Raw genomic sequence first — 27,161 nt, 5'->3', positions numbered from 1 at the left:
AATGAACGAAATGCTGCCATTATTGGTATTAGTGTTGAACATAAATAATTTTTGCATTTCCACACCATATGGATCTGAATAAATTTAACTAAATGGAATTATTCAATAAAATGAATATTTAGTAAAATTTCTGATCATTTTGTCTACATTTGTCTAAAAAATTCTTAGTATATTTGTATTTTGATAAATACAACTATTCTTTGATAGCGTCTGTAAATGATTCTCAATTCATAATTAATTATGCTGAAACAAACATCCGTCATTAACCACAGAATATTTATCTCATATTCATCATATGCAATATATTCTATAAATCGTTATAATTATCTCAGAAATTTGTTTCATTTGAAACAGAAAACTTAGCTTAAATTGCTTTTAAGAGTGATGGTTTTGTTTTCGGCGCCTCCTTTTCCCGCTCCATGTTGCAATTACACTTATCTGCTTAAATGTGATGCTCAGTTTTTAATGCATTTCTTTCGCAGATGAGTTTTGAAGAAGAACGAATCGGAATTTTTTTTTGTTATTTATTATTGCATTAAATCTTTAGCCGCGATCATTAAAAGATAAAGGAGGGAACTTGAAGCAATTGAATTTTAATTTATTTTCAGTCATAATTGGATTCAACAATTGATCCAGAGCTCTGTACTCTCATTATCTTTATGAGAACTGTAATTAGGATCATTAATAATACTCTTCCGAGAATCTCTTGACGATTCGGAAAATGCATGCAAATTCGCGGAAGATGGAAAAAAAATTAAAAGCAGATTTGCAAACAAACAAAATAAAATGAAATAAAAAACTCTGTTGATTTCGTTCTAAAGAAAATCACTGCAATCTGAGCAATGAATTTAACGTCAGATGGTAACACACCGCTTAAGAAACCGAACTGAGAACGAAATAATGATTACTAGAGCGATTTAAATTAGAGAGCTTAACGATTAGATGGCATAAAATATTCATGGCCTTCGAAAAAAAGTAATTTTTCCTGCCTCTCTTTCCCACTAGAAACGTGATTTAAATATCAGGATTTTTTTCATATTTTTAAGACGCGTAAACTTAGGAGAGATTGTTTTTTTAGCGTTGGTTTTATCGGTTTTAGAAAAAGGAATAGAATTATTGTTATCCATCTAAGAAATCTTTACTTTTTCTCAAGAAATCATTGATCATTTTAATACATATGTTTAATACTGGGGTTTTTAAAATCCAGGCATCGCAAAAACTTTACTTTTACTCAAGAAATCAGTGATCATTTTAATACGTACGCTTAACACTGGGCTTTCTAAATTGTGACATCGCAAAAACATTTGTGACTTAATTCCGCAAAAAACACTATATGATCAAATACATTTTTTCCTGGTAGAAGTATTTCAAAAATAGTTGATGAAACTTGAAATTTAAATTAAAATATCATACAATATTTGAATTGAATTCCTTATATTATTATGGAATCTTCAATGGTATTCATAATATTTCGAGTTTTCTTGTTTCTAAAGAAAGATACAGTTGTATTAAAAAAATCAAACGTTTTTATGAAGTAATTTATTACTTGTGAGTTTAATTGAAAAAAAAATGGATTCAGAATATTACACATTTCAGAAAGATTTTAAAATTCTTGATGACAACAAAATAAGATAGCAGTTACTGCATAGACGAAAAGAGCGATAATAAAGAGGGTGGAGAGGATGAATATGAAGACAACAATCAAACTAAGAAATTTACGTGCGGTAAAGGAGATGTTCATATAATTTATCACGAAATATTTATCTGTTTTACAACATTAAGTTAGGAAAGTTCATTGGATACACAATGAAGTCTCAACATTTCAGCAATAATCTGGTAAGTAGGTAGACATTCTGTTATCATCAAACAAAGAAATGTCTGTTATCATCAAACAAAGAAAGAATTTTCCTATTGTATTATGTATGGAAATGTTAAAATGTTTTTCTTTTTATTTCTCTGAAGTATAAAATGACATGGACGTGTTTTAATTTTGAATTATCTGTTGTATTTTCAATATACTTTAATTCTGACAGATGTATATAAAAAACAATACCAATCGACTTCGTATCCTGCCATTTCTACATATGACGTTACAAATGGGAATAGTTAAGACATGTCCCTTTGCACGGAATGTAGTTTTTGAAAGATTATTAAAATTCTAATATTTTTTTAAATTTATACATAGATTACAATGAGACAACGCCTAATACAAAGAAATTTATATCACTATAAATCCGAATGTATTTGAAAAATTTAGAAAATATATATAATTTTTTTTTTTTTTTGTTAAAAAGAGGTATAAAGAAAACTAGTCTATTAAATGATTCGTTTAAAATTTTACAGAAATTTTGAGAAATATATTACTTAGTTTAAAATCTAAGAAACAATTCGATTTCTATTCCTTCTTTAATTGCCTGGTACGACTAATAAATTACATCTGACAATTTGCATCTTTTTGCATTATGAAGCATTAAAACAAATATAATTTTTTTAAATGAACAGATTTTTTATTTTGAACAGAAGTGTCAGAATATATTGAAAAATAACTACAGTAAATTTCACAAAAACTAGATTTTACAGTATAGATAATATTTTGCCAAATTCAGAATTTGTGAAATTAGCAATTGAAGATGTAAAATTGCATAAAAATGTAAACTATCGAAATATAAAAATTAGTACTTCTTCCCAACAAATGAACTTAAAAACAAAATTTATGTAATTTTATAAAAATGTAAGAAATTAAGTTATGTTAAGAAATTAAGAATAATTAATAAAGAATTAAAATATTTAACTAAATGTTCGTCAAAAATTGACTTTTCATCGTAGTCACCTACCTTAACTTCTAGAAACAAAATCCCTAAATTTTGAAAAAAATCTCTAGATACAGATTTTTTTTCCTAAAGTAAGAGAAAAATCTCTTTTTTCAGCACTGGTGAGGATCCTTTATAGTTTCTAAAAGAAATTCTACTTTTGTATGTATAAAGAGTATTCTACTGTAGTATGTACGAGTATTACATACTACAATATGTAGTATTCTACTGCAGTATGAACGAGTCAGATTAAAAAAGCGAGTACTTACAGACATAAAAGCTAGGCATAGGTGTACTCTCATCTCGTTTGGGATCCTCTTGCTTCCTTGCTTTATGCTTTCGGAGAGCTGAATTGATAGGAGCGAAAACTGTCACATCTCGGCGATCTAGTAGAATCTGCAGAACTTCTTCACGATTCACCATGTTATAAAACTGCAAAAAACAGAAAGACAAATGTAAATAAAAAAATTGAAAAAGTTTACAAAATTTTTAATCAAAAAATATATTTATGTGCATAAAGAATATGCCAGTTTATTAAGTAATAAAAAATATTGGCAATTAAATACTTTTTAGGAATAATAATAAAATTAAGCATTATATTTGCTATGAAAATTAAAATGTAGAGAATATTATTTATTCTTTATAGTATTGGTATTCATTTTAATATAGAAACTAAAATTTCATAGCATTAAAATACGAAATTAGAGAATAAATAAAAGCATTAAAAATACTTGAATATTTTTTTATTTCTTAAGCAGCACACCATATTAAATATTCTGAACACCTATCATAGCTTAAATAATTACATTTTAAATTTAAATTACAATAAAATAATCATCAACTAAATATAATTAAATAATAAACTAGCGCAAAGATTTAGTAACAATTTAGAATAATCTAATAGGAAACTAACTTAACTGATAAATAGAGAATAATTAAATAGTGAATATAAAAGCAGCTTTTAGTTATGATAATAATTTACAATTAGAATTTCTTTTCTCAATTATAATTAATGATTAATGTTTTGAAATCAATTTACCGTATATATTTATTCTTAACGCAAATATATAAAGTATTTAATATAAAATTACGGAATAAATATTTAAATTATAAAGTGCAGATTCAAACACTTGAATTTCTTGTACTTTTTCCATAGAATTTCTACGTTTTTTTCCAAAAAGTTCCAGTATTTTTTAAAACTACGGATTTGTTTTCTTCTATGTTTCTCTTTAAACAATATTCATAAGTTTGGAATAAAATTTCATGAAATACATCTTTTGTCCTAATCCATGATTTTTTAATAATATCATTTTCAATAAATTTATTTTCTTATAATTGCTCTTTGTATGATTTTATGATTCATGCATACAGGTATGCATATACAATGTGCAAAACTTAAAAATTTAGATGTTTTATTGAAAACAAAAACAAAAGAATATTTAGAGATGTAATTCGCAGGTTATATATCCTAAAATAAGACTTCCATTTCTTAATTCTTCCTTCTTAATTATGAATCTGTAACTTGATGAAAATGAGTGTGACTTCAAAGCAGGCGATTTGTGACTCCTTGAATGTATGATGAATAAGAAGGCTTGAGTCCTTTTATTTGAACGAAAAAATACTACCATTTCCCCTTATAACAGTATATATTCAAATGACCGTCACCGGCTTGCAGCAACTGGTTAACAGTGTGTGTATATTTAAAAGTATTTTGACAATGGCAATTACATGGATCACAATATTTATTTTGATCTCATTTTAATATTGTTCATGAAAGTAAAACTATTCTGTTCCTGCAATCAAAGTACATATAAATAATATTTCTAAATAGGTCATGTTATGCAATAGAGATATAATGGTAGAACTAATCTTATAATACAGCTGGAGCATGCTTTTCAGGAGAACTTTAAGGATAAATTTTCCCGTAATTGTGTTTCGTTTAGAGAAAGATAAGAGAGTCACCAGCGGGTGTTCTTCAAAAAGTCATACCTAAACTCACCAAGTGATTGATAGATTAGTAAAGATATGATGCTAAAATAAAATGGCGCAATTCATAGAACTTTGAATGTCTTCATCAAAACCTCCAGGATGTTTCATTTTAAGCAATTCACTGTTTTATAACATTATAGGCTTATGGAGCCATTTATATATTTTTATTATCCATTGTAAATATAATACATTCCTATTGTACTTGCTAAGCGTTGATACAAATAAATTTATATTTTTCGGTTGGACTTTCTTAAGTTTTTTATGACCGCCTTTTATAAGTACGAAAAATATAAATAACCTAATAAGAAAATTAATAATGTAAATAGTAATAAGAAAATAAATTGATAAGGACATCTAAACATTCATTATTAACGCTCAAGAGGCGTAGGTTTGAAAAATAAATTAAAAATTTTGCTAGCATGGGAATCGAATTACTGAAAAAAAGGAAAACGTGAAAGGTTTATTTCTTGGAGAGACAACATATTTATTATACAAAATGCGTTATTTATTTTGCTACATATTTTATCCTGTTATAATTTAATCCTCTTTAAATTACATATAAATCATCTTTCCATACATGATCGAAAAAATTTTACGATCACATACATAAGCCATAATCCATAAGCATACCAAGCCTAATTTAAAATGTGGAGTGATCTAATTTCACTCAGAATGCTTCAACGTAGATTTTTAGTAAAAATGCCACATGTTTAAGTTTTCGACGCTATACACCAATAAATTCCAATATTAAGCTAAATAAATATAGTAGCAAGATAAATAAAATAGTCTCTTTTCATCCCTGTTTTGAAGTCCTTGATAGATTGCATCTTTTAATCTTCTTTTTCTTGAAACATCTTTAACTTCACTAATTTAAAATACCCTAGAGGTAAATATTTTGCTGATATGACTTATATAAAAAATTTATAAAACCTACATTTATTGCTATATTTACTTTTATGCACATCATTAATTCCTTACATAAGTGGTTTTTATTGAATAAAAATGACTACGAAGTTATTAATCAAAATGTGTGATTATTTATTTGAATTGACTTTTTATGGCTTGTTATTTAGAAAAAATAAGCAAAATTTGCCTTACGTGAATCACTGAATCCTGTGATTAATGACTCTCATTATTAGAATTTCTTAGTTGATGTTGAACAGTGCAATAATAACATTTTAAAAACCTTAAAGTAATTCTATTGAGAATATTTACATTCTACGAGTATTAAATAATGGTCCTATGTATGCCTAAAATGTCTTCTGATAAAATTAAATGGATGTTTAGCTAAGAAAATGAAGGAAAGTTTACAATATTCGTCAGCCTAATCAGAACGGATTAAACTTCTGAAATTTATTTCAGAAATTTAATTTTTTTTTATGGAAAAGTATATAAATATTACAATCAAGTTCGAAACATATTACGTGCATTAATTATGGAAATCTCTTGCTTGAAGAATATCTATTTAGTTGAGTTTTTTTCTTGACAATTAATTTTATTTTTATTTATGAAAGTTTAAATATGTTTAATTGTGAAATTATAAGAGGAATAATTACGCATTCCATTGGAGAAATTTGAAGTGGAGAAATAATATTTGGAAAATTCATATTTTCCATTTTTTAAAAATCAAAATGCTTATGAATTACATTTGATAAAAGTAGTAAACAGAGGAATTCAGAGAACTAATATCAATACGATTTTCACCCATTCATCCGGAGTTAAATATGTTCGTTTGATTTATTGCAGCTGTTTCCACTTCATTTGCAGTTTAATAATAATCCCAAATATGATGAAATATTTCATACTGATATATTAATATATTCCGATACTATTAATTATTGCATGAATAGTACATTTGTAACTAGCTTCATTATATTAAAATATTTCAAATTCACCACTTATGATTCTATGGACAATGTAAAGTTTAATACATTATTATTAATTGATTGACTATTACCTTTTAAATCTCATTAATAACATTAACCCTCTGTCAGGTATGGGTGATCTCTAAAATGGAGAATATTTTGTGTTTGCTGAAATAAACTGGCAAAAGATTAATACTCCGTTAACTTTTTTCTATCTTTATAAAATTTTAATTAGTTAGGATTAATTGAATATAGATTTCAATCATTTTCAAAAGCCAAAAATCATAATATCTCTGAAGTTATAATGCTATTTCTAAAATATTGTTTTTTTTTAAATTTCTGTTTACTTGTTTTGAATTGTTTACGATCATAGTTATTTTATTTAATATAAAAGGAATTTAATGTAAAAAATACATTTTCTACAAAAATTATCTATGATTATCTAAAATTCTTAGGATTCATGCTAATATTAGTTTTCCGATTTCAAAGATGACCTCCAGAAATGATATAATCTTTGTCATAAAAATTATTTGCAAGAATTCTGAAGTTCTTTTATAATATTGATGAAATAAAATAATATGTAAAAAATATCAAAATTGAACTATATAATCAAAAATTTAAAAATTAACCCTCAGTAAATAAGAAAAAAATAATCACGTGGTCTGTCATATCTAACGAAGGGTTAAAATTCTAGTTTATGAGGAAAGGAACCCTCATTTGTGATCATACATGGGGGAATAGAAGAAGTAATTTTGCGATCTATAAATATTATTGATTAGGGGCATTTTTATTCATGTGTACCAAATTTTCTTCCAAATGAGACATCTTTCATGCAAGAACTAAAAAAAAAGGAAATAAAAAAAAATCAACTTAAAATTGCAAACAGTTATTATTCGATGTTTTTTGCTCAATATAAATAACGTAAACATATTTGTGCTTTAAAATATGATTTATGAAAGAGGATTCCTTTATTAATAAAAAGCCCCTTTCCGCCATATGCAGCCATTTTTTTTTCTTTTCATCCATGGTCTTTCTGTTCTGACAAGCGAGCGTTAAAATATTATATATTTTATGTATCACGGACTCCCTCTTACTTTGAAATGTTATTTTTTCATCCAATTTGCGAAGACGTTGGAAGAAAATTCAATTCTATATGATTCAAAGAGTCAAAGTCATTTTACGTGCCCTGGTAAATTGGAAAGTGACGAGCAAGCCCAAATCGAGAAAGCGGAAAAGTATTTTCCGCAGCTTGTGACCTGAGCAGCTTTTACAGTTCACATGGGAAAATGATTGCTACATACAGTACAAAATTTGATTTTCTGCATTATTAACTATTGTCTCAAATATTTTAACCGCCGAGACTATCGTGAAAGTTGATGAAAGCTTTTCGTCTTACATCTGAAGTACTGTCGTTCTATTGGGGATTTTGTTTCTTATCGCATTTTACGAAAGGACGAAGAAAAAGTTTCTGCTCATGAATGTTTAAAAAAATTGGATATAATGAAACCAGATCATCATTTGCAAGTTTCGAAACAAACAGAAAGCAGAATTCATGAATGGAAAATACTCAAATGGAAATTTTAAATTTACGCAACAAAACATGTACATCACTCATCATTTGAGTGCATCACTCAAATTTCTGCATTTTTGAAATCCATCTGAAATAATTTTGTAATTAAAAATAATTTACTGATTTTATTTTTGATACAAAATAGAAATGTTGTGTTAAGTACATTTTGATTAAGCATGTTGGTTCTTTAATTAATTAATTTCAAAATTATTTTTTAAATAATTGTTACATACAGTACAAAATTTGATTTTTTGAATTAGTAACTATTTCTCAAATATTTTAACCGCCGAGACTGTTGTGAAAGTTGATGAAAGCTATTCGTCTTACATTTGAAGTGGTGTCGTTCTGTTGGGAATTTTGTTTCTTATCACATTTTACGAAAGCATGAAGAAAAAGTTTCTGCTCATGACTATTTAAAAAAATGGATATAATGAAACCAAATCATAATTTGCAAGTTTCGAAACAAACAGGAAGCAGAATTCATGGATGGAAAATAATCAAATGGAAATTTTAATTTTACGAAACAAAACATACAATGCATGCATCACTTAAATTTCTAAAATTTTGGAATCTATCTACAATAGTTTAGTAATTCATTAAAAATAATTTACTGATTTTTATTTTTGATAAGAATTAAAAATGTTGTGATAAGTATATTTTAATCAAACACTGGTGGTTCTTTAATTAATTAATTAATTAATTTCAACAAATATTTTTCAAATTGGTGTTTTCTAATTAATTTTCCTAAATTCACGGTGCTCTTTAATTAATATTTACACAAAAGCGATTTAGAGGCAAAATAAAATCATGCAACATTTAAAAAGTATGAGAGAATGCAAAGCTGATCCACTTCCTGTGCAATGCGTGATTTGTGTGATTTAACAATTAATATTTAGACATGATGTTATACATTCTTTTTCAGAGCATAATAGAATGTTTTTCAAAAGTGTAACATTATAAAGAAAAATAAATATTGGCCTTGAATATTTCATCTTGCTTAATTTGAAGTTAATAATTTTATTAATTACTCACATCAATTAAAATCATTAGTTTGAATAAAGCTTGGATTTAAAAATTAAATTGTTTTATTTTAAACATGCATTGCATGCTTCGTAAATTTAAAGTTTTGTAAATTAATTTTTTAAATAAAAAAATAAAGTAACCTTTTTTTTTTCACAAAAGAAGAAAAAATCATTTAAAATCAAAAAGTTTAAATAAATACCATGATCATTTATATGTGATACGATATTTTTAAAAATAAATTTCGAAAAAAATCCGAATTTTTTAATTAGGAATTAAAAAAATGAAATATAAAATCAAAGGAATGGCATGTTTGTCGGCAAACACTAACACACAGTTTTTAAATAAATATCTTAAAGACGTCTTTCATCATATTATAATTTTTCCCTCTGCATTACTCTAATTTTATTTTTCAAAGCGTATCATCAATATATTTAAAACACAAATATGAATGATGTTGTTCCAAAAATCTCGATTCTTGCGTGTGTTCTTCTGTGCTTGCAATATTTTAGAACATTCAATATCTTTGAAAGCCAGTCGGATTTCAGTTTAGTTTGGTATGAATTATGAATCCTCACCACTTATGAGAAGTCCATGTTTATCCGATATTACTTTCATATATCCTACATGTATCCAAAAATATTATTGACTGAAAAAGAGCAACATATTTACTTATAGCAAATACTGAGAGGTTTTTTGAACAGTCTCGTTTTTCTCTTATTTTAAAACGGAGCTTACAAATTATTTATTCAAATTAAATTAAGTATATTTCTAAAATATAGTATTTTTTTCTGTCACTTTCAAGTTTCACAAGAGTTGTTTTCCCCTCAGCATTCACTTACTCTGACACATAATGCCTGTTTTGCGTTCATTAATACAGTGAAAAAAGCTGAAAATGGAATTTTGACTATCTTTCTTCCCACATATTAGTTCCAAATTTTGATACAGATGTACAATGTTGATGTTGTACACATAATTTCATACCAATATTTGCATATTAATTTTCATTTGTCTAAGTTATTGCATTTGCTTGTGATCGCGTACACATTCTTTTAATTAAATAAGAAGGCAGCAGTTAACTGTAACAAATGACCCGCATTTTGGGCTTCTTAACACAGTGAGGAAAACTGAATATGGAATTCTGAATATCTTTCTTCCCATATATTAGATACAAATTTTGATACAGATGTACAATGTTGATGTTGTATACATAATTTAATACCAATACCTACATATTAAATGTCATTCGTCTAAGTTGTTGCGCTTTAGTGTGATAGCGCTCACATTCTTCTAACTGTATAAAAAAGCAATAGTCAATTTTTTGTCTGATTAGGTCCAACATTTGTAACAGTCCTAGAATTCTAATGATTATTTGCTTAGTTTAATCAATGCAGCTATTTATGTATTCAACAAGACTGTTTTCACTTCTTTTCCATTTAGCCCACAATATCGTTTGATATGCTAACAACAAGAAATGTAGGTAAAGTTGAGATAAAACTACATGAATTTAGATGCTTTATTTTGTAATGTTTACATTACAAAATACATTTACATTAATTTTTAAAAAGAATATTATTTTTAAATGTATGTCGTCAGTCAACAATGACTAATGAAGTCTGAACGAAAATTATATTGTCAGTATTGTCAGTCAGTAGTGAATGATGTGGCCTGAACGAAAAGTGCAAAATCATTCACTAGTAATTGATGAAGTACGAAAATATACTATTAGTCATCTGTGACTGACACTGTCGAAATGGGAAAGTTAGTATCACTTTCTGGTGTTGACATGGCACTTAATATGTCAAGAAATTGGTGAAAGAACAGACAAACTTCTCGAACATGGATTTTGCCAAACATTTCATAGATACTTACAATTTTGGTGAAAAGCCTAGAAGCCAAATTTCATGTCTGCATATATTTTGGGTTTTTAATTGCACAAACACTGACAAATAGGCATAATTTCAAACTTGCATTTTTTGGCCTCGGCAAATCTGAAACAAGGAAAGTCTGAAGGAACTCTGAAAATATTGAGATTGAATTTTCGGAATTTATAACATTTTGCCTCTGTATAATTTCGTATACCAGAAAAAAAAATTGCAGCCTTAGTTAAAAAAGGTACAAAAAATTATTAACTTAATAATTATGACTTAAATTTTTCAAAGTCTTCAATTTAAAAGTGATATTGTGCCATTTGAATTTTTATTGTTTAACTTAACAATCTTTGATTTGTTATTTGTCTAATGTAGACCTTTAAAATTATATAATTCATGAAATGATATTCCGAAAATCTAACTCTTTTCGTACCTTGTGGAAATATATGCTATCTCATAAATAAACAAACAAAAAGAAAAGAAAAACTGTCAAAGATCTGTTCCGTCAAAAAGTGGTATTCTTTCAAAGCCATCAACAATATTTGGAAAACGCATTACTTTCCTCATCTATCAACTTCGCACGGATGCAAATTTTACGACAATGCAGTATTTCATGTTCGTTCCACTCCGTCCGTCTTCCTCTTTTTTCCTCATTATTTCAGAGATTCCTCTAGATTCGAATACAAAGCACGGGGAAAATGTATTCTTTTCCTTTGAAAATATCAAGTTCTCGTTTATATACGAATAACGCAGGCCATATTCAAAACAAATATGTAGTACTAACAATTTTTAAACTCATTTTTCTCTTCAAATTCTCTTTCGTCTGTTTGCGTCATTTATTTTTGAAAGTTCAGAATCGTATGAATATAAGTCGGTGTCCACATAACTTTAAGAAATGATTGTTGTTTTACACTTACGAAAAATAATGTAATTTGTTACGAAAAATAATACAGTTGCGTAAAGCTACTTAAGAAAAATAATATAATTTGTTAAGAAAAATAATACTGTTGCGTAAAGCTACTTAAGAAAAATAATGTAATTTGTTACGAAAAATAATACTGTTGCGTAAAGCTACTTAAGAAAAAATAATGTAATTTGTCACGAAAAATAATAATGTTGCATAAAGTTACTTAAGAAAAATAGTTTAACTTGTTACGAAAAATAATACTGCTGCGTAAAATTATTTACGAAAAATAATGTTATTTTCTTAAACGGGTAATAGCTTATTGTTTCAGGTATTTAAATATTCCTATTGAAAAATAATGAATTATGTTTTGAAACATTTGTTTTCGAAGAATATTATAGCATGACGGTAATATTTCAGAAACAGAAAAAAAAAGCTTTTTGCTTTTAGAAGTTCTTGTTGTTTCTTGGAAAAAACTTTTTAGAACAAAGGAAATTATTTTGTGAAGTTTAAAAATAATTTTGCGAATTAAAAATGTAAATTTTATTTTTCTCATTTGATATTTTTACTATTGCATTTTTTTTAACCTACAAAACTTTTTAACTCTAGACAAAGCATTTTTTAACTTTTTACAAAACAAATATTTTTATTAGAAAAAAACCAAAAACATTTTACATTTAAAAACAAATGTACAAAATAAACATTTACGTTACAAAAACCAAAAATGTTTTATATTTTTAAGTTTTTTTTAGCAAAACAACTTTTTGCAATGGCATTTTAGACATTCTGAATAATATATCAATAAAGAATTATATATTTTTTTATTAATTAAGGAAAAAGATATGATAACTTAGTGATTATTTTCAATTTGAAATAAACTGAACTACATTATAGTTGAAATAGTATCTATTTAATTAATTTCTTGTTGCATGTTAAAAAGCGAATTTAAGTTTGTTTTTTTAAATAAAATTAAAAAACAATTAGATGTTTACTTTTTGGTAGTTACTATTTTTTTCAACTATTTAAATCATCTATTTTCTAAGAATATATACGAAAGTTTTTCAGTATGTAATTAGTATGGTAATCTAATTATAATTATTTTCTTCCTACAGAATGAAAGTCTTTTAAAACATGTACTTTATGTAGCTCCTTTTATCAATAACATCTTATACATCTTGATTTTGAATGATAGAATACTATCTCGTACTCCACGGTTTGTAACCATAATGGCTACAGAATAGGTCGTGAAATAATTTTCTAAATACGTATTTTCGAACCTTATGAGAGTAAAGCAAGTACAGGGAGACCAAGAAATAACAGGAGGTGTTCGGATCCCTATATCATGTTATACACTGGACGAAATATAACAAAATTTGGCCACTCTACACATTAAAGTATGCGGTTTCAATTTGTCAAGAAGAAAAAAAAATTGGTGGCAAAAAATGACGTTAGGGAAATTTCTGGCACTGCGATCGAAAACTTCCTCTTGCCATTTTCATACGCGGGTATTTTGTGACATAATATCGAGGATAAATGGAAGGATTGCGGGAATTCAAGTCAGGCAAAAATTCACCCATCAATGGCATTATCCCTACGTGAACGTGCCTTATTAGTCAAGCTGTTTTATCAGCAGGATGAAAATGCCAGTGCTGCTCTTCGTGAATATCGGCGATTAAAACAGTTATGTAGAGGACCGATGACCATTAATCAGTTAGGAAAAAATGGTTGAAATATTTGAAACAACAGGAATTATTGATGTGCAACCGCGCCGAGGACGTAAAGGTATCAAGCAGGAACAAGTTGAAGAAGTGCAAATGCCGTTATGGATTAGGCGATAGCTAATAAGCAGGGTACCACCAGTGAACATTCAATATCACGACAAACATATATCACGTTCTCGACGGTGCCGAAGATATTTATTTCGTAAGACCCTGAAATTTCATCAGCATAAGATAACACAAATTCAAAAATTGCTCCCAGGGGATATAAATACCCAATTTGAGTTTGCTTTGAGATTTTTAGCTCGATCGGAAGTGGATGACGAATGGCCGTGGCGGATATTATGTAGTGATAAAGCTCACTCTCATGTGCACAGAAGAATAAATGCCGATATGCTGGGAACCACCGTCGAAAACCTTCCGATAAACTTCCAATCGAGCCGCAGTGACAATGCCATCGACGGAAGAATTTTAGCAGAATGACTTAATTCCCATAACCCTTCCTTTTACCCTCGATATCGTGTCAGAGAATACTCATATATGAAAATGACATGATGAAGTTTTCAATCGCAGCGCCAGAATTTTCCCTAATGGACTTTTTTGGTACTAATATTTTTTTTTCTTGACAAATCGAAACCGCATACTTTAATGTGCATGGTGGCCAAATTTTGTTATATTTTGTCCAGTACATAACACGCTACACATAATTAACTTTAGAAACAAGTCAACAACATGCAAATTCCTGCTACAAACAGAATAGTTATAACAGAAATTTTTACATTTTGACGAAATTACCATCTTGATATCTCGTTAAAAAATGATTCAATCACCATCATTGGTTTTCGCTTTAGAGCCATTTTCGGTTAATTCTCTTAAAATGTCCATTACTATTTGTTTTCCTAATAGATTCCAATATAATTAATCCAGAGAGAGTAATGCTAAATAATGTCTGCTTTTTATCGGAAATAAATAAGAGAAATATTCTGAAATGATGCGCATTTTCTTTAAGCTAACGACATTGAAATTTCCCCGATGCATTAAAATTCGCAGGATTAAAAATAAAATGAAAGAAAAATTGTATTATTTAAACACAATTTCTCGAAGCTGTAATTCCAAATAAATAAAATGAAAATAGCTTTTAAAAACACACTTTCATTAGCCCATTAAAAATGTAATTTTCCATTCTATTTATTTTTTACTTTTAATATCTTATTTATAATTTATGATTACGAATATTATGGAATTTGAATACAATTTTTCTAAAATTCACTTGCAGATGGAAATATTTGCATTGAAAAAGAATTTAAGTAATTAATTTATTATTTTATTAATTAAAAAATTATTAATAGATTAATTTATTTTCAACTAAATTAATTTTGATCATTTAACTCTAATGAAATAATAATTTAACCAGTTAATTGTTTCAATCTCTTCGGAAAATGCTTCTCTAAATTGTCATAAACATATATATTATATAAATATAATAAATAATTAATTATAAATATAATAATTAAACAATTATTATATAAACATAATAATTGTCATTGAATAAACTCGTCATAACGCAAAATGTTTTACTTTTTCCATGACGAATATACTCGTCAAAAACAGTTAACTAGTTAATGCCATCGCAATTATATTCGTGTACAAAAAGTTAAAATTGTAATACTTCAGAAAGAGAATGAAAAACCTGTTACAAAATTCCCTATTTACAAACATGAAGCAAATCAAATTAAAAAAAAAAAAACTAACTTGGATTCACCTCAATTTAACATTCATTATGCAAAGATAATCATTTCTATAATCCTTACATTCTAAAACTAATGTCTGATCCTAGATAGATATTTTTAAAATTTGATCAAGTTAAGAATAGAAAAAAAAAATCCATTTATTTAAACTTCAGATTTCATTTTTTTTCTTTAAGAAACCAAAGAATGATTAAACAATAATGTGTGTCAGTATTACAATTAAAACGCTAATTGGAACCATTCGAATGAAAAATTAGAACTAAATGAGAATTCTTTTGGAATTAAATTTGTAAATGGATTTTTCAGGAAATCAAGGAGTATTTTTTAAATGTACATTTTTATCTGTTGCAATTAAATATCATTTGTAACTATTTAAATAAAAGTGGTTTCATATTAAATGGCTGTTTTTTTAAAAATCCATTTTAGTTCTTTAACTTGCCAATAACATGTCATCAGAAGAAATGCATTTAATAGTAGTTTCGAATTATTTCTTCCAGAATTTTTTATGATAGAAGCGATAAAAAGAAAGGTGTAGATTTTATCTATAGCAATTAAATATTAATCTGAATAGTTCGAGTATAAAGGAATTCAACAAATCAATCTCTTTTTAATCTAAAAAAAATATCTAATGTTCTAAATCTATCGTCAAATAAAAAGTCTGTAAGAAAAAAAAATGTCTTTCTGCTCTCATTTTCTAGAAAGAAATTTCCTTTAAAAAGCAACTTTTCCTTCAATAGAAATTTAACGTCGTAAAAAGTTAGTAATTCCCGATCTGCAGGAAAACAAAAGCATAGCTGAACGGAAGGAAACTGTGCGCTCTGAATCCCAGCAACTATGTTCTCTGAAGAGTTTTTTAAAAGGTTCTTTAGCATTCCAGACAGAACCTTTCCTCTATTCCTGCGTTCGATCTATTGTAGTGCAGCGCCATCAACCTCGATAATACAACGTAGCATGACATACTCAGAACAGTTCCTCCTATGAATATTAGATGTGGGAGGAAGAAATCTCGTTGAAGTGCTATAAAAGAGCAATGGTATATCATAAATGTAAAAAAAAAATCATGGAAATTTAATAAGGAAATTCGCCAGTTTGCATATCTTGACGGCTTTCTTTCATGTTTTGCCAGCCGTATTTCCATTTTCTCTTTCAAATGTTTGTTTTGAATTTCGCCATCTCGTTCATTTATTTGGTGCATATTGCCTTTTTATCGGTACACAAAGCTAGTGGAATGCTTTTCTTTCCATTATTTTTCCAACGTTAACCTCGGAAAGAGCATTTAACCACAAACTATTTTCAGTTTCTAACTCAAGCTTATGCTTTATCTACTGTAATTTCTTATTCATCAGAAAAAAGCGGATGAATGCATTTTATCAATATTGCGAATCTAAATTTTGTTGAAATAAATTCAATTACAGCGCACAGGAAAAGATTTCGAAGAAACCGCTAAAAATAAATAATCACTGTTGAAGTGTTATTTGCTTCAGTTATTTTAACAAGAAAACGGTTTTCAATAAGATAAAATAAAAACTTCAAAGATATAAATATATTTAAACTTCAAATCTTCTCTTTACATGAAAATACTACGAATTGAAAATAATGAATAGATCAAAATCCATTTAATGCTAAATTTTATTGACTAAGAAGCAGTTTATAACTGATGGCATTTCCTCCTTCCATTGTTTTTCTGTTTTTAGTGAAAAAAGCAAGTTACGCCATGAAAATTGAAATTTTTTCTGTTATATAAAGAAAATTCCAATATATATCCTCCATCGCTAATTTAAAAAAAAAAAAATATTTGTTTGTAATTTAACCTTGCGTTCTTAAAAATGTGTTGAAAATGTGACAAATTTCAATCTTTTGTAATTTTATTATTAAAATCTGGGGCTGCGATAAAAATAACAAATAAATGCAGAATGAAACGGGCGCAAAAGAATAATGTAAAAAGATGAATATGATATAAAAACAGGAAAGATTGACAGGAATCACAGCAGACATATCGCTAACAGATGTCACATCAACCGAATTATTCGGATTAATACGAGAAAGATTAGAACGGAAAGTTGTTCAAATTAGAAAATAGCAATATTTGTATGTTCGTATATTTTAAGCTTGTCAATTTTGTGGTGAACGCTTACCATAAAGAACAATGATTTATTATTTGAATATATCAATGCTTATTTTTTTTAAAAATAAATTTGCAGTTTATGTTAGTGCAAATACAAAATCTCAAGTTTCAGAATTGACTTTCACTTCTTATGTTTGTAAAACTTTCTTTTATCTTAGTTCTGAAAAGAATTTTTACTTATTTTGATCCAAAATGTTTGATGTTTCTGAATGATAAATGACTATTTAATGTATCAGTTCATTTTAATTTAATATCTAAAATAATCTTTTTTAATATTCAAAGCTGTAAATATCCTAAAGGTGTTTCTTTCACAAAATCAGTGTTAAAGTATTGGAAAAATATTTGCATCAATTCTGTCATCAAACAAATAATATGTTTTATATTTAGAATATTCCGAATACAGCTTAACTATCCCACTGTCTTTACACCCATGTATGATGAATAATTTATATATATTAATTAATAATCAATTTACAGATAGATAAATATAAATTTATCGGGAAATGTGTTAAAGTTTGAAAGTAAGCTTATACAATATATTTGTTGTGTTAAAGTGTATGAGCAATATCGAGAAACAGAATCACGTAGATTTTAAACGAACACTTATATTTAGTATTAAAAAACATCAATATATTTTGTGAATTTGAAATTTTGGTTTAATAATAGTTAAATACATTGTTATAGCATACCTAAGTTATATTAATTCGATTTTCATTTCGTTTTCTTTTGAGTTCTACATGATGAGTGATAAGTTAAGGTGGACTTTAACAAGCAAATATATTCTAAAACTGAAACTTAAAACGAGATTAGTCGAAGAATTTTATCTGACACTATCGCATGGTTTCCTATAAATTATCAATTCAGGTGAGAAACTGATCAATCAAAACTTTTTTGAACTATCTATGTGAACTATCACTTTTTTTCTCTCCTGAAGTATTAGAATTCGTCTTCCTTTTTTCGTTTTGTTTTCCTGGAGATTTATGTCGAAATTAATGTAAAAGAAAAAAAAAAGAAAAGAAAAGAAAATGTTAAAGCTTACAGCATGCCAGATTGTTGTTTTCTTTTTAAAATCACGAAAAATTTCTTCTAAATCCTTCTAAGAATTCGTATTTTTTTCTGGAATAAAATTGCAAGCTTAGTGAAAGAAAAACGGTTTTGGAAGCATTTATCTCACTTTCAATCGTACGTGTAGATATTGATTTTAAGCTTTCAAGACTTCCAAGTTCACTCATAAAGGATAATATTTCAAAGAAAAAAATCTGAGGTATGAAATTCTTTCATGAAATAAAAAAGTAGAATGTTTGAAAACCTTTTTTGTACAGATTTACTTCTTTTCTCCCTTTCTTAATATATAAATGAGTAATGGTAGTTTTAACGTTTTCTAAACTGGCAGCAGTTGCTTTGAAATTTATCTTGAAGCATTAAGCACCACAACTGTTAAAATCTTTGTGAAAAATAGAAATCATCAAATATGGTGTATTATTTTTTAAATCTAAGCATTAAAGTCCGAGATTTTGTAATGTTTGAGTTTTACGTATTGACAAAATCCAGGTATACATTTGCCTTAGAAATCTATAAACCTTTAAAATGTTTTATGTAATTTGGTCTCTGGCCAAAATTAAACTTCACTAGATTTGCGGAGTGATTTATTCAATATTTTATATCTATATATATAGATATAAAACTTAAAATAAAAATAAACCTATTTTGTTTTTTATCTCATAATGAAATATGTAAAATCATCCATCAGTCCATTCTTTTATTTTGCGTTTTTGATGTGGTATGCTTATTTTTATTGTTATAAATAAAGTTAATTCTTAATAAGTTGTGCAAGAAATTCATTATAATTAGTTGTTTTAAATGCACGAAATCGTATTTTGGATAAAGAAATTACTTATAAAAACCCTAAAATCAACTGCTATTCATGATTTCATGTTGTCAACTTATTTAATTAGATGCACACAAAATTTTATCATTTTGATTATATTACTGAATGTAACTAAAATAGTGTTCGTAAGATGTAATATTACATTTGTTTTAAATGCAGTAAATTCGCATGTAGAAAATGTATTTAAAAACAGAGCTTATATGTTAAATATGTTTTCAACAGCCGACGTCATGGCATAGGGGTAGCGCATCTTCCCCATTACCTGGGCGTCCTGGGTTCGAGCATGATTGTTCTTCTGTGTTCTATCTGTGAGGTGTGTGAATGTACCCCCATGTAAAAAGAGGTTGTTCAAACGAATGTGACTTGGCTGAAATTGTTAACAGATAATTGTCAGTGGGTTTTTAAAGTGCCATAAGTCACAACAGCAATGTTTTCAATAATGGGTTTTTATAATAAAAATATTTAAATTAGATTAAAATTGTTTAATTTTCCATAAACCTTCAATTCAATATGTGAGTCAAATTGACTATTTCAGTACACATAATTAGATAATTAATGGGTAATAACAATATTTTTTTTTCAACCCTGGATTTACGAATTGGATTTTCCACTTAAATTTCAACATTTTTTTAAATACTTTCCTGATAATCATAATCACCATACGAATTATTTCACTTCTTTCCTTTATCTATGACAAAAATTATATCTTTCCATTTAATGACTTTTAGGTTGTCTTCTACAGCTATCAAGTATAAATTCTAACTTCCACCAAAAGTTTTTAACCTTAAACTATGAAATAATATATTTGTCAAATATGTATTCTATTGTTCAAGTTGTTATAGTTCTAAGACAATAATTACGACAGTAATGTACAAATAACACTGTTTCGTACAATTTGGCATAGTTTTGGTAAAATTGTAAAATTTTATGCAAAAATTAAATGCATAATTTTACGTAGCTTTAAGACAATTATTAAATTTTAATATATATAATTAACTAAGGGAAATATAAAAATTCGCGCAGACTAGAGCTATTTGTGCATTGGAGCACAAATAGCTCTATTCTGCGCGAATTTTTATATTTCTATCAGTTAATTATATATATTAAAATTTGTCATTTCAATAAATTATTTTTTATAACATACATATTGTATGTTGTATTTGAACTTATAGAGGTATTTTGCTTACGAAGTAATTGATAATAATATAAGCAAAGATCATAGAATATATTTGAATAATATAATTAATAAATCAATAAGCAGTTCTCAATTCAGAAGTTTTGCTACAATACCAAAAGTTATTATTAGGTGTAACTAACTACTTGGCTACTTAAATTAGCTATTTAAAAGTAATAATAATAATAAAAAACATCATCCAGACAATTTTTTTCCTTTCTCTACAGGACCAACAATTGTTTCAACTTTCATCATGTTAAAAAAAAAATTTATACTAAAGAGGGAAAATATATTATAGAAGTATAAGAAATTCATATTGCTTTATATTTTAATGTTCTAAAATTATTTGTATTTCATCTAATACATTATTTGTGTTCACCTGAAGATCAAGTATGTAAGTGATTTCAGTTCAAAAGTCAGAATTTCTGTCAAAAATCTATTGAAGGAGCGTATTATGTGCTTAAAAAGGAAAAACTTTGAGGCTTCATCTACGTTACGATCCATATACTTAAGTTCAGATAAAGAAAATGGCAGATCATTCAAAGCGTTGGAGATAATACTTTTTCAATAAATTCTTCTAAAATGAACAAAATGGTAAAAATTGTCAAAGTATAAATCAGATATATAAAATAAGCCAAATGGATTCGTATTTATATTCATAGGCTTTTTTACACAAAAATATACGTAAAACACTTAAGAATATTAAACCTTAAAATTAGTTAAATTTGTTACTGATATACCCAAATCTAAAGACAATCTATATTTACATAACACTGAATATTTAAATCAATTAGCTACTGAATAAAGTTTAAAAGAGCAATTTTAAATAATTCCTCGATAAAAATATTCGTGTTTGCATTCCGTGTCTGGTAAAATATTTAATGATTAATTCTTTCCTTAAATAATATACATCTTAATTCATAAATTATGTAAAATTCTTTAATGTCTCTTTTGAATTAGGAAAATTAGAAATTATTAAAATATTATAAATAAAAATTCGTTTTCAGAAGGCAATTTTTGAAAGAAAAATGTTCTAAACCGCTATGTTGATCTCTATTTACTCAAGAATATATTTTTCCAATCTTTTAATTGAGATATGTTAATATGTGGTGAATGTTATGGAAAGAATAATCATTTTAAATATTCTTTAGAAGATGAGATGATATACTATAAAGTGCTTATTTAATTAAAAGCAAATTGTAGAGCTATTTCAGTAATCTTGTGTTATTGCAAAGAATAGAAATTCTTGAAGCCATTCTGTTTCATGTCATGTTTGACATTTTATGAGATTGTTTATATTTTGCTATATAAACAGTTTATTGAACTGTTTTTTTTAAATACGACAATATGTTTCTAATGTTTCAACATACAATCTGTAAGTCTCTAAAATAAACTAAAATAATCAGAAGTCTATAATTATATTTTTTTAATTGAAGTCTGAAAAAAAGGTCTGATCTGTAAACTTAATTTCTGCCAGAAGATGTGAAAATATTATTTTAACTCGAATGTTTTGTCAAAAAAGTAGAAAGACGTTTTTTTTTCTTTTTAATTTTGCATTATTTGAATGTTTTTTGTTAATTGCAAAAGTGAATTAAATAAATTTTGTGATGTAAAACTTAAGATAAATCTGTTAAAGAATAATGCTAATAATTATAAAAAACGTCAAGTATTCATACACCGAAAAAGCACATTTAAGAACAGAAACAGCAAATAATGCACATGGTTCTTGTCTTAAATATATACTTTTTATTTCTTCTTTAAAGTTGATAAAATATTTGAAGCAGATTTATAATCCAAAAAGTGTATTCTTTCTAGTGATGTAAAAATATTTCTATGAGAAATATGCTGAATTTAAGCAATATATATCATTGATCTAACTAGAAAAAGAAAAAAAAAACTTTGTTGATTCAGCAGTTTTTACAATGATAGAACAGCCATTTTTATTTTCATATGAAATCAAGATTATCATTACTTTTAGAACAGACAAAAAGAGTTATTCTTCAAAAAGACTTTATTGCTCAGTTGAGAAAAATAAATCAAAAAGTTTAAGTTCAGTTTTTAGAAGCAAATATCTAGTTCTAGCCCTTAAAATAAGATAAATTGGAGGGAAAAACGAAAGCGGTTCATAAAATATATGTTCTATGTCTTGTGTCAAGATATCGTCACTTTTATATCCGGATGTTTTAAATCAAATTCGACAAAATCGTTTAATGAGGAAAAAAACCTGTATTAGTCAGCTGCATTTAAAAACCTGTATTTAAGCAGATGGTCAGCTACACCTGCTTTTAAATTATTGCATGTTATGATAAAATGCTATTTGTTGTCGGATGTACCAGCTGTTGCTGGAATATTTCGTATGCTTTGTCTTGTTAGTTTTGTCAGCTGCCTTCTCGCTTCACAATAACCTATGCGAGAGTTCGAATGTCATGGAAATTTCGGATGTCTTTTTTTTTTAATATCAAACATTGAATTAGATGATACAGCCGTGTTAGTGAGTCTTTACTTCGAAATGGAAATATCATAGGAATATTCAACTATGCATCAATTGACTGATGCACATTAAATATGACGTAAGAATAAGGTATCTCGTTTTTATGTAAAGTGAAAATTTAGGCAATAGAACGCCAGCTGAAATGTTATTTTCTTTATTTGGTCAGCGCTCTATTAATCCTTATACAGTTTCAAATTAAAACCTCAGCAGAGATGCATTCTACGAGTTAAGAATAATTTTATGATACATTTCCTATTTTACAAAAGTTTATATTAAAAAAAAACGAAAAAAGATTATTTTCTCTATTAGAAATACAATTAATGCTTGAAATATGGATACCATATTAAACTGATGATTAGAAGAGTAGCTTGTTAAAATGGAAAAAGTAATTTTAATTTCAATATGATCAAGTAAAAATACTTTTTTTTCACTGAGTGTAACTTAAAGGGACGAAATCAGGAAAAACATTACATGTATGATTTGTTGTTAAGTTCTCTATAAAATCGGTAATTTTGTATTTGAAATTACGAAGGTTCTGCTAAAAGTGTATACAAACAAGCTAACCTATATCTTTATTTAGTATATTCTATATGGAGTTGATGCAATTCTACAATAAAATCAAATAAAAAACAATACATGAACTAGTTTCAGTTTACAATATCATCTCTTTAATTCAAGTAAAATTTTGGAACTCTAAATTAGACTGCAAATATATAAATATATATATATATATATATATGGTGTATTCTAAAAACTGTTATAGTATAATTTCCCCCTCAATTCAAAGTCCTTTTTTAGTTTATATAGCTTAATACTTTAATACAAGCCTGTTTAAACATCACACTTATTATAAATTATCCTGTTAAAGGAGAAGCAGGCTATATTTTCATCTTTCAAAAAATTATGGAAGGTATGTCCTGTTTTGAATACTTTCATTTTTAAAATTTGTCGCATTAGAAATAATTGTGGAAGAAATGCCAGAAAATTATGTGTAATACAGCAAATAAAATCTACAAGGAAAATTTTGTTGGTAGAGTTTTTTATAAATCATAATTTTGTTTAAAATTTTGCAATAAAATTTAATTTCTTATTAATAATAACATTTTTAAATAATCAGATTTTCTGAAAAAATCTCTGATTATTTTAAACTGCATCAATTTTTTTAATAATTCAAAAACAAATAATCATTAAACCTCTAACTTATTCTCTTTGAAATCGCATTATAGACTTCTAAGAAGGGCTTTACTGGAATAGAAAATTAATTATTCGCTTCAACAATTTTTTATGTAAAATGGCATTTAAAATAGTTGGCATTAAATTCATTGCGTTCAATTCAAAAGGTTTCCGATTCCTTGGAATGAATCATGCGATTATAATAACAGCTCCATCACTATGTTCTAGCCATTTGCATCCTTTTCTCCAAGAGGCAAATCGGATTTTAATGCAATTTCCATAGTGTTTAAAGTATTAATCACTGTCGAAGGATTCTTCATAACAACTGGCCTGAATTTCAATCATCGGATAGCTGGCCTTTCAAACGCAGATTTTCATTTGTGCCTGGTGAAATTTAGAGCGGAAATAAGCCAAAGCAACAACAGCTGGAAGCTGAATCTCCTTAATTACATCTCCTCAGTTTAGCTTAAACAAATATTTTATTAGCCCAGAATGCTCTTAGCGAAGTCTGAAGTCGCGACGATACAGTTTGCATATTCTGATAAACAAACCTTTGCTCTCTTCAGTCAGTTTGCTAAAACCGAGACTCCCTGAGAAATTTCCTCTTAAATCTTTCTGAAACTCATCCTTGAGCAATAAAAATTATTGCATTTACCATCCCAGCTCCCTTGTGATCAATGGTTTCAAAATATATCAAGAAATTAGATGTCCTTTGGGAAGAAAGTTTGCAACCACGGAAATAAAGTCGTTCTTTGCAAAAGTAATGAAAGTTGCAAAAGTAATGTTAAGGTGCTTACGAATTTTGCTTTAATCAATAAAAATTCCGAATTAATTTATACACAGCTATCTTATTAGAACCTGCTTCAATATCGCAATATTGTGGATGATACATACCTTATTTATCCTCAAAATAAAGTACTGGATTTTAATAAAAATGTATCATTAATCGAAATAATTGAATTTGCCCTATTATATTTTTATAGTTCAATACCACATAGTTTTTTGTCTAATTTTTAAAATCCGTCAAAGGTTATTTCGTTAATTATAATATGATCTTGCATTTAGCATTTTATTTTGATTTAAATTTTCACATAAAATAAATTTTTGTGGTCTAAATTAAAGTTTCTCTATTGTTATACTGCAGTCTGAACCAATAAACAATGTTTGGCACAGCCACATTCTTTCTAATATCTTTAGCGCTATAAAAAATTAATGAATCAAAGAAATTAAAAATTCCGAAATCAGTGAATTTCAATTAAGAAACAGATTTTTGAAGTGAAATTCGAATAAATAACCAAAATACTTATAGATATTTTTAACTGGTATAAAATAAAGTACCAAAAATTTATTTTAATTCCAAGGATTAACAATTTCCTTTTGCCTTTGAAAATAACTGAAACTCACAAATACATCAAGAAGCATGAGAAATTTGATTTTCTCATATTAACTAGCATTAACTAAAAATTTCAATGCCAACTTTGAAAAATTATTTTTCAATGGTTTAATATTTTTTCTTTTTGTTTTGATTTAAAATCTAAATATATTTTTAAAAATGTAGAAGGCTTTATTTAATAAATTTTGAGTCAAAAAATGCACGATACTTTAAAACTTATTTAAAAATGAAATCATAATGGCTTATTAGAATAACTGAACATGTGACGTCCGTAAAATATGGAAAAAATATACAAACGCGTTGGATGAAATTAAAAATTTAAAATTCGATCTAACATCTAAAAAATTTCAATAAATTTAGCGTTAAGATAAGCTTTAATGTTCTCTAAAGAATAACATTATTATAAGGTTTTAAACAAATGGCTAACTGAGAAAACTATTACCTGCATCTCCTTAAAAGAAGATAAAATACTTTTGTTGATGTTTTGATTTTCCAGATAATTGAAATCTTTATACTTGCATTTAAAAAAAAATCTCAACTGAGAGCTCTTAACTTGCAGCCAAGGAAGAAAATCGCTTATCATGTAGGCATGGAAAAAACACCATGACATTTTTTGAAACCTGCCTCCCTTAAGAAAATTCAATATCAGCTTATTTTGTCTATAAAAATGCGAAAGCTTTTCATCATAATTAGCGAAGCAACTTTTTATGCTTAGAAATTTTATTCCCCTGACTTTACATTTTGCTATTCCAGTCTATTACTCTTAGTGGAATAGCAGCACTTAAGTAGAATAGTTCTTTTTTTAATTGATCAATAATTTTAATTTACTGAGTACATACATAATCTATTATTCACAAAGATTTTCTTATCGCCTTTCTCTTGCCTGGAGAGTTAGGAAAAAAAAGTTTTTCAGCTTCGGTGCTAAAAGTATTGTAAAATATCACATAATCCTGTTTAAAATGATGCTTAAATGAAATAGCAAACGAGAGTGAAAATGATTTACTGCTACTTCTTCTAAATATCGCATCTACATTTTTCATGTTTTTTCACACTGTCATGAATATTTAAAATTTAATTTTTCAAGGAGCATAAATTAATTGCAACTACAGTTGTGAAATTGCACATCTTCGAAAAATAAATAATCTCCTAAATTATCGCTTTCCCATCTATTAACATTTTTATTAACAAAGACACTGGATGTTTTAAAGGTATTAGGAAAGGAGGCACTCTCGTGTTACACTTTACATTTAAGAATTAAAAACCAACAATTTTAATAATGACAGTTAGCTAATTAGGATAATATGAAATGGCAATTTTTTGAGTCCTTCAATTTTATTTTGAGAATATGATATATTTCATAATTTAATCTTGTAACAGTTTGGTATAAAAGCATCTTTTTCCAAGAAATATATTTAACGATAT

The 27,161-nt window shown here is 26.9% G+C and overlaps 1 protein-coding gene across 1 annotated transcript in view; it reads right to left on the bottom strand.

The window, feature by feature from the left end:
* The window catches only part of LOC129960257 (fasciclin-1-like), a 297,975-nt gene that overhangs the window by 153,962 nt on the left and 116,852 nt on the right, over nucleotides 1-27,161 (bottom strand). Inside the window, exon 2 of the mRNA XM_056073535.1 lies at nucleotides 3,080-3,242. Within this exon, the coding sequence (XP_055929510.1) occupies nucleotides 3,080-3,242 (163 nt within the window). The remainder of the gene's footprint in view (nucleotides 1-3,079; nucleotides 3,243-27,161) is intronic.

Source organism: Argiope bruennichi, chromosome X2, assembly GCF_947563725.1.
Source record: "Argiope bruennichi chromosome X2, qqArgBrue1.1, whole genome shotgun sequence".
NCBI lineage: Eukaryota > Metazoa > Arthropoda > Arachnida > Araneae > Araneidae > Argiope > Argiope bruennichi.
The sequence above is the reverse complement of the archived record's forward strand: the minus strand, read 5'-3'. Positions and strand labels throughout refer to the sequence as shown.